Here is a 9,639-nt window from a genome sequence, read left to right on the forward strand (position 1 = left end):
TGTACCGAGCAAAACTACAAAACTGCTATGAGAAAAAAACAAGATGTAGTCCACAGACTCGTGTCTAACAGAGCGACTGCATACAATGAGGTCACCACAATGTCACAGTGAAGTGAAATATAAGAGTTTGGGCCAAGTGAATTAAATGTGCTACTTTGACGACACAGCCGTCTGCTAAAACGATCACTGAAGAATGTTTTATGCAGGAGGACAAGGGAAGGTTGCACAAAACTCCCAAGTAGGAATTCACGAAACCACATTTAGGATATAACATTGAACAAAAAAACATTAGTAGATTGAAAGGTAAGACAGGTGTAGCTCTCCAAGTGCACACATCTGTGAAAACGCAGAGGCATAAAAAATCCTCCTGAATATCCGCCCAAAGCAAACATCTGCAGCAGCCTCCGTGCGTGTGTTTGGAGGTGCAGGGGGGATGCTGGCTCCACGTCGTTAAGCCCTGACAAAGACGACACATGCATTTACTGCATTAACATACCTGGATGCGCATGAGGTCACATATACACCCACACATCCTCAGGAAAGGACGTTCCACCCCTCCAGTTTGATGTGGTGGGCTTCCCTACACTCCTAACTGTCTGGCTGCTCCGAGCAGAGCAAGTGTGGGTTGACGTCACCCCTCTGCCCCCCCTGCACCACCAGCCTTTTGTCTGATTCTGAATTTATAATGAATATCACCGCGGCTGCAGAGACAAAGCAGACCTAATTAGCTGTGCGGATCTGTGAGTTGGCCGTCGCTCTGTTTAGTGGTCATCACATCTGCATAAGCTGCTCAGTGTGGGAGCACATGCACAGACACACGCACACACGTGAGGCTACAGTGAAAAGGTTCATCCAAATACTAAGTGACAGATAGAAAAAGGTGGCCTGTCAGTGCAGCTGGCATTTGGTTCTGCAGGGAGCGGTAGAGCCTGTCGAGCTGGTGGCCCTCTCAGACAGGAGCGAGCCCGCCGGGAGACCACCGGACCTCCTACCAGCCCCACACCTGACAGGGGGGCTGTCAGAAGGCTCTGCAGAGACACTATTACACATGTCACATTGCTAAGCACTGCAGTGGCCACCATGAGACAGCCTCCCCACTCCTTATACTCTATTATTAGGAGAGGTTCAGTCACAGAGATGCATTAGGCTGTCACTGCTGAACATATCACATTGTTATGGGCACATACATGACCAGTGTCCCAGTAGAAAGGACCAGCACTCATATTGCTTGTGTGAGGTTTGTTTATGAAGTAAATACAAGACAGTTACAAACAGATGGGTGTAGCAACACTGCCATCTTCAGGCAAGTGGATGCCACCACAGACAGAAGACAGTGGTAAACAACTCTTCTTGGATATTCTTTTATTGTTATTCACTGAAAATGTTTCGAACAGGAATGCATAAATGTTAAGACAATAATTAAGAGAAAACAAGTTTCCAAAAGTGCAGTGTGATGGGGTAACAGCCAGCGTTCCTCCTCACGGGATGAGGAGGATGTTTTCATGTAGAGTCAGATGAGCTGCTGAGAGATTCCTCCTGGCTGCTTCCCATGAGGCCGAGTGAAGCTGCACTCGCTGCTTTCTTTATTTCCAAATCTTTCATCTGAGGCCCTGGATCTGAGCTGGAACAACAAAAGACAATTTAGGGCATGGAAAAACGAATTCAAACTGAGATTTTGTCATTTAGGGAATTATGCAGAGGCACAAATAATAATATTAGAAATAACAATGATATTTAGAAAGCAAATGAGCCCAAAAAGCTTTCCAAGGTCAAAATAAAACATGAGGGTCAACACAAAACGTAAGCCAAATTAAATGTTCAGTGTGTAGAATTTAATGACATCTAGTGGTGAAGTTGCATGTTGCAGCTGAAGACCCCTCACCTCAACCTCCTCTTCCAAACATGACATAAAACCTGTGGTAGCCTTCAGTTGTCATAAAAACTCAAAATGTGTTTAATTCGTCCAGTTTGGGCTAAAATTCATAATAAATTTCTACCAATAGATCCCTTTCACTTAAATATAACACACTGAACCTTTCAAATATTACAAGTGTGGTTTAAATAATGAAACAAATGCATAAAAACATACTTACATCAACAAACATATACAGGTATACATTTACATGCAAAAGATCACAACTATATTAGGTTGTTTATCTGTAAGAAATCCATCCTCACAGGTAATTGACCTAATAACGTGTTTTTAATGAAAAGGCTGAATTTTTTTTGGTAGTGGAAAAAGATTAATTGGAATACTTGTCAGAGTCAGAGTAGCAGCGTATCTTCTGCAGATCGTCTTCGGAGTTGAATCTCCTCAGACCACAGCCCTGCACCGCCTGCGCCACAGAGAAGTGGGTCCTTCCAGCAGCACAGGCCTTGATCTTGGACACGCTGAGCTTTGACTGCAGGAAGAGATGCAAGCAGCTGTCTGACAGCAGCAGAGGGTTCTGCAGGATCCTGGAGAACAAGGTAAGGTTACTGCATGCAGTCTATATTGTTTTTCACTCATGAGAAAACAGCGGTCACAAGGCCCCCGTTGTTTATGGAAACACTGATTTACCAATTTGATTATCTCCCTGCTGTAGTATGTCAAAGTTCCTGAGTGTATTGATCTGTGGGATCATTCTTACTGTTTCAGGAAATCCTGGAGCCCTGTCATACGATCAGATATCTGTCTGGCGTTGTTCAGGCTGAAGAAGGGATTCTTCCCGGGCAGCTCAGGAAGCTGAGACCTGTAAAACACACATACACAGACACACACACCCTGAGAATGACTCAACAGATCCATCTGAACAGAACTGAAAGTGGATGTGACCTTTTGCTGTCGCTCAGAACACAGTAATATGAACTTACATTAGCTGTGAGTTTGCTTGTAGTTTCTGCCTCAGCCATACAAACTCGCTGTACCTCCTCCTCACGGCGGAGACCTTCTTGGTGAAGCAGACGCTGTCGGTCTGAAGCAGGACACAAGTGTGACACATGACAGGTTACACTAAAATTCAGTGTTGCATAGAAAAAAATTAACGAAAACAATTTCATGTAATCCTTTTACCTACATGTAAACAAATTTCATAGTCTATGAAGGCGTGCCAGAAGTCATTCTTTTGTATCCGTGGGTCTCGCACCCAGACACTGACCACCTGCTGCATGGAGAAGACAGGAGAGGCTCTCGTACACTGATCTGAATGCAGTTGTTTTGTAAAAAGGGAACTTTGTATTGTCCGATAGAGGAAGTGCTATGAGCAACACGTCAAAAATCATAACTGGAAAACCCCAACACATTTCCTTTATTGCTCAGGAGGTAAAATAAGTTTGTTGTTTAAGCTTTTACCAGAAGTTAATGCTTCCAAACAAGACATGGGTGATTTCAAAGTATTTTTCTCCATAATGTATCAAACTTACTTTACAGGATAACAGCAGAATGAACCTACCTGACTCGGAGAGTTGTCTGTTCCTTCTCTCATAATTCAACTTTCATTAAGGGTGAATCTCAGTAGTTTAAAGTCATCAGAACAATGCTGTGCTTAGCATTGTGCCTCTGCCTTTTATTCCTATAGCTTTTCTACCCAGGAGCAAAAGTTTTCAAAATAAAGTCACAAGACCAAAGACCAAAGGCTGTGAGTAGCCCCTCCCCTTTAAACAAAAATTCACAATTACCAATTTTTCTGATAATTTCTTTTACTTCATAATGTAATAATCTAACATTTGAAGAACATGGAAAAAAACAAAAAAACAAAATGAAGTGTCACAAAATGTTTTCCTTTATTCACAGAGACTTCACAGATCTATGGTCAGTTACAGTAGTTACAGTAGCAAGTGAGTTTTAGGAGGTCGAAGGTTCAACTGAGTGTCCCATAACTACGAAGGGAGATATGTCGAGTCAGGAGACAGGTTTCGTGTCCATGCCTGTGGAATTACTGGAAGACAATGCTCTCCACCAGCGGACAGTCTCACGTCTAAAGTGCTACATTTAACAATCCTTTTTAGTCCTCATTAGGCGCACCATTTATCTAATGTATATAATGATTGCCTGGATTTCTCTTTGTTTAAAAGCACCTAATATTCCTTTATAAAAACAACGTTTGATGATTCATCAGAGGTGAGAACACTTGGTTCATAGCAGCTGATCTGGGACATTTTCTGGTGGGGCACATTAGAAAATACATGTGCTTAAAACATCAACCACAGGGGTCATAGAGAGACACAGTGAGACACAGTGAGACACAGTATAAAACATGGCTACAAACACCTCACACAATACAGGTTCAAACAATATTCACGTTAGAGCCCGACTGATTAATCTGTTTGTTGATAAAAACCAACGGCTGATATGAGACCTTCACAGACATTCAGAAATCATTATTGCCGATATGCTACTTCTGTAAAACTTTCGTTTTACAGGAACTACTGGAAAAACCCAATGGCTGTTGGAAATATCATAATGTAGTTTGTCCAAAACAATCTGTAGTTTGTGTCATTATATTTGATTTTGTTCCTAATTCAATCTGTATTTATTTGGTTGTATTCGTGTTTTCTTTGTATTCATAGTTATTTATATCAAAATTTAACGTTACATTTTTAAATATCAAGCCTCAGTTACATTTCTTTGTCATAGTGACATGTTAAGGCTCATTTGTGCTGCCTTCATGTATGAAAAGAGATAAGTCTGTTTCAAACAATGTAACCGTCACAGCCCACTAATTTCCGTGTGTCCTTTATGTTGGCGTGGTTAGACAATGCATCCACGGGAGCAGGGGTTTTCAACCAGGGGCCCCCTGGTGGTCCGCGACGGCATTGCAGGGGGTCCGCAAAATTTGCTTTGATATTTCGACACATTTCCAGATTACTCTCAATATCGTGAAAAATATATATAAGAAAAGTATAATATAAAGGTTCTGGTGATCATGAATTTAAACTTAAGTAGGCCTCAATTGTTTGTGTGATATTGTATAATTATCATTTGTGACATATTCTGCATTACTTTGTCATCTTCCCTCTTCAGTTGTAGCCCCAGTTTATGTTGATTGTTATTGATCACCGTTACTTTAACATTCTCTCAACATGTCAGCTACATGTCTGTACATTTAAGACATGAACGTTATATATTGATGTTCATATGGTTCTGAGATGCAGTACAACTACAAATTTTAATTTTGTTTCCAATTCTTAAGCACTGAAAATCAACCGTTTTTGTTGTTTTTACACAGATTTTTCTAGATTTGTTTGAGGTTTTTAGGTAGATATAGATTTGTTGGAGGTTTTTAAATAAAACCAACATTGAAAACCAAATGTTAAAACTTCCTTCTATCCACATGCACACAGGCACGCGCGCGCGAAGGCACATCAGTGGGCCGCGGATTACTTTCTAGTTGACAAAACCAGTTGAAAACCCCTGCACTAGAGGCATCAGCCTCCAAACAGCCATGTCAGTCGGGCTCTAGTGGAGACAATCCAACTTAAAGCTAGGTGCACTGGAGGTACAGATCGGACAACAGTTAGTTCACTCTGCCTACAGAGTGTCGCTATACAAGAGAAAACACTCACACTAAACCAGGGACCCCTCCCAGTGGAGGACTAGAGATACTAAATTACTATATAACAGTAGTCTTGAAAACAAAACACATGTCCACAGTGATTGTGTCGGCTACATGATGACACACGACCAAAGCTGCTACAGGTTCGTCTGACCTCAGAGCGGCTGCTCTTCACACACAGGTTAGTTTAAGTCTCCATCACAGTCTCCACAAAGGCACAGTGACCTTCCTGAGCACCACGGGACAGAGAGCCCTGAACATCCGTCCCCGCTGAGGTTCTTCCACCCGACAGATTCCGAAACTCTTACCTGCGGCGGGATGCAATTTCACACAGCGTGCTTCTAATGTCAGCTGGAGGAGGACACTGGATGGAGGTTAAACTAAGCTTCGGGTGAGGACGCAGCCGCTTACCAGTTCTCCTCCGTACTCAAAACAAAAACACACACACAAACCCGCGAACACGCTAACACACGCGAGTGCTTCACGGCTCCTCGTCTCCACAGTGCCAGGTCAGCTTCTGCTCGTAGAAGTCGATGACCACCTGGGGACACCTGGCGCTGGCTTCATGCGCAGGCAGCAGAGCCACGTCATCCGAGTCCTTCCTGTGGGGGAGCACACGGCAGACGGGAAACATTAAAATACGGCCGCCACCTTTTTTTAATGTATGTAAAATGTTTCAGCAGCAACACACACGTCTGCCAATTTAGAATAGGTTATTGCGAAGGTACGGCTAAAAAAGACCACATCTTTTTTTTGAAAGCACAGCCAGAGGTAACGCAGCTGTTTAGTTTTCCATTTCCTCAAAGTCTGGGGCAAAAGGTGTTAAAGGAATTTCTCTAAACTGTATCGAGCTCCGAAGCGCTGGATCGTCCCATAATGCTTTGTTTGGCATGTTGCTTCAGGTGCCACGTGAAAAACACATCCACGTGTTAGAAGCACTGCACCGGGGTTTATAACACAAGGAGCAGTGGATTTTTACGATGCTGCAAAGTTATCAAAGTGCAATCAGATCATCTTTCTCTGCAATGATCACAGGTATACGACAAAATGATACCTCACATTGCGAAGACATTCATAAAAAAAGCGTTTGAATGCATGTATTTGATTGGCCAATGCCCACGCCTTTGATACTTCACACATCCTTTTTATTCAGCAGATTCCTGTTACAAAGTTTTAGTTTCGAGATTTAGCAATCAGTGTCATGTGTTAATTTTTTTCAAACTTAACAAATACTGTAAAAGAAACCACAGACATGTTATCTGACTAGTTGGGACGTTCTTCCCACGAATTGTAAACTGTAAATCTGCAGTTTACCAGTCAGAACATAGTTTGATCACATGCACTGGTCTGAATGTGTTTTAGTGTGATGGCGTCCTCAAACACATTCAGTGTGGTGATGCTCTCCATAATCAGGGTTTCTGCAGGTTACAGGTTTAATTGAAGACTTTTTTAAAACCCTAATGAAGGAGATTTACGATCTACTTAAAATACAGTCAGTTATCGAGTCACAGAATTGTTAATTGGATATAAGATGAAGGAGCCTTGGAGAGAATAACCCTCCAAACGCCATGTTAGCGTTCAAACTACAGACAGAGACAGTAGGTATCCACACAGGATGTTATCAGTTACAGTCTTCATTGTAGTTTTATTCCAACGTACTAATATATGTATTGTTGAGAGTGAACTGCAGCACAGTCATCTTCTAAAACCTTATTTGAAAAATGTGACAGAAGTAGCGTTAAGTCCTACCTTAACGTTAAAGGCCTAAGATTCTGTTAATTAAGATTTCAAGAGCCCTTGGAAACCCTGACAATCTGCTTTTGAATCTGGGAAATGTTTTGTCAGGTGGCAAATGTTGACTTGACTTTCAGTAAATGATACTTTCACACTACACATTTGGCAAGTGGCCCAATTACTCAATGCCAACAGCACAAATCTGACACATGGATGTTTTTGGAAGTGCAGTTTGTAGCTTCTGCCCATCAGTGCAAATTCTCCCACCACGCAAACATTTACCAAACCGCTGGCAAAAGGGGAAGCAGCGGAGTTACCATTTGACGAGGAACATGAGCTCTCCCTGTCTGTCTGTGGAGCCGATGATGCATTCGGGCTCGAGGTAAGTGCCGAGGTCGGCGGGGGAGTCTGAACGCCCGTCGCTCGGCTGGAGGCCGTCGCCGTCGCTCTGCAGAGTGCAGGCCTGCTGCTGAGGCTGCAGGCAGGACTGCACGGGGGGGGGGGACGACAAGGACAAAAGTACAGTGGTTAGAGGAAATCACAGAGGCCACATGAGCATTCGATTTACTGTATAACCCAGTGAGAAAAGAGGAAATGTTACAGCTTTCACTTTCATTGGTGTTGCTAAACCAACCACAGACAAATGCCATTTGGTTTGTTACTTAAAAAAAGCAGACTTTAACCTTTCCAAAAAAGCAGAAATTAAATCTTCAAACATGTTTTCGACTGCAACAACTATTGTTTTCCAATGCGACCTCTTTTGATTTCAGGAGAATAAAAAGAGAAAGAGTGCAACTATGAATCTTTTGTGGTGCTCAACAGGAAAAGGGATTCTAATCATGTTCCTCCTTTTTCAGGATTCAGGTGCAGACGTTCTGTAAATAACATGGAAAACAACTCGACTCACAGACAGGCCGGCTCTGCACTCCTCACATACTCACAATTTCCGTCTCTTGCTCTGTCATTTCTTCTTTGGGAATGAACTCGCTGTGCTCTTCCTCATTCTCATACCCGAGATGGAGGGCGTTCCTCAGGAACTCGTTGATGAGCTCGGGACAGTCCAGGTTGTCCTCGGGTTCCCACGTGTTGTCCGCACTGTGTCGGCAAGACGACAGACAGAAGAGGAGAAAAAAAAAGAACTAAACCATCAACCGCCAAAAACTGTGAGGAAGCGAGTGTGTGATTGTGCAGCACCTCACTCACTCGGTGAAGCCTTTCCACTTCAGGAAGTACTCCACTCTCCCGTCAGCGACCCTGCGGCGGATGATCTTCTCCACCACAAACTCCTGGACCACCACTGTCGTCTCCTCAGTCTTCCTTTGTTTGGCAGTCTGCTTCTTTCTCATCCTGCCAGGGCACAAAACAAGCATGACAGCCAGCTCATATTACTGTCACACACACAAACACACACACACACACACACACACACACACACACACTGCCAACACAACAGTAAGGGTCTCATTTCTCAGTTTGACCTCCACGCTCATGCACGTTCACGTCCCTGCAGCTGCACAACAACAACACAACTCTGCTGCTGCTGTGTCCTTCACACAATGATCGCTTATTATAGCGCTCCACCTGCTGTTCGGATCAGGAGCACAACACGCAGCTGCTTCTTCACAAGCACACGCAACACGTTACTGTTCTACACACACACACACAAACACAAGAGAGGAGAGAGTGTGTGTAACGCACAGGGCGCAGGAAGGAACAATGTAGCACGTACGCTCTCGGTGTCACTTTGGTCTCTGCGGGTCACAGCCTGCTGCTCTGCTACACACGCACACACACACACACGCACACACACGCACACACACAGACACACACACCGCGCCGTGGGTCGGTGCCGCCGCTTCGTGCGTGAACCCGCGTCCGATCGGCGTGTTTACAACTTTCTCATGAATGGCCGGAGATTAAAGATGGCCGTGGATGCTCGGGAGGAAGTGGTTGCCAAGGGAAAAGGTCACGCCAGGAAAACCGGGAGGAGACGACGGGCACGCGCACGCCGCCGCGGCCAATCAGAGAGCAGTGCCCGCCACCCGAGGGGCGTACGAGGGGGACAGCGGACTGTGAGCCGGGCATCGAACCCTGCTCCACACGCTGAGGGTTTACTCACTGCCAAACACATATGGAGCCGGATGTTTATTATTATTTACAGGTTAATCTCCATGATATGAATACAAATCAGAGTGTTAGCAAAACCACGGAATGTCCCAAAAATAATCAATTAATGAAACAAAAACAAAAAAACAACCATGATCAGAAATCTCTTTTTTATTTACCAGATGAATGAGCCTCAAAATAGTTACTAATCATAGTATATTGTGTTATATTATATTTTAAAAATACAACTTTTGCTTAACTTTTT

General features: G+C 43.6%; 2 protein-coding genes across 3 annotated transcripts; both read right to left on the reverse strand.

Moving 5' to 3' along the window:
• Positions 1 to 1,347: 1,347 nt before the first annotated feature.
• On the reverse strand, positions 1,348 to 3,171 carry snx10b (sorting nexin 10b). The gene is made up of 5 exons (XM_061081431.1): positions 3,057 to 3,171; positions 2,854 to 2,954; positions 2,631 to 2,732; positions 2,257 to 2,457; positions 1,348 to 1,621 (listed from the first exon to the last, which is right to left on the reverse strand). Exons 1-5 carry the CDS (start codon positions 3,147 to 3,149, stop codon positions 1,501 to 1,503), a joined length of 618 nt encoding a protein of 205 aa, XP_060937414.1. The 5' UTR covers positions 3,150 to 3,171; the 3' UTR covers positions 1,348 to 1,500.
• Positions 3,172 to 4,775: 1,604 nt separating this feature from the next.
• On the reverse strand, positions 4,776 to 9,155 carry cbx3b (chromobox homolog 3b). Of its 2 annotated transcripts, none has more exons than XM_061080850.1 (5): positions 8,998 to 9,155; positions 8,472 to 8,615; positions 8,210 to 8,363; positions 7,586 to 7,755; positions 4,776 to 6,136 (listed from the first exon to the last, which is right to left on the reverse strand). In XM_061080850.1, the coding sequence occupies exons 2-5, from the start codon at positions 8,612 to 8,614 to the stop codon at positions 6,016 to 6,018; spliced, it is 588 nt and encodes a 195-aa protein (XP_060936833.1). In that variant the 5' UTR covers position 8,615; positions 8,998 to 9,155; the 3' UTR covers positions 4,776 to 6,015. The 2 variants fall into 2 exon arrangements, with proteins under 2 accessions (XP_060936833.1, XP_060936834.1); XM_061080851.1 differs by having other exon boundaries at positions 8,967 to 9,016.
• Positions 9,156 to 9,639: the final 484 nt, after the last annotated feature.

Source organism: Limanda limanda, chromosome 11, assembly GCF_963576545.1.
Source record: "Limanda limanda chromosome 11, fLimLim1.1, whole genome shotgun sequence".
In the NCBI taxonomy this organism is placed as follows: Eukaryota; Metazoa; Chordata; class Actinopteri; order Pleuronectiformes; family Pleuronectidae; genus Limanda; species Limanda limanda.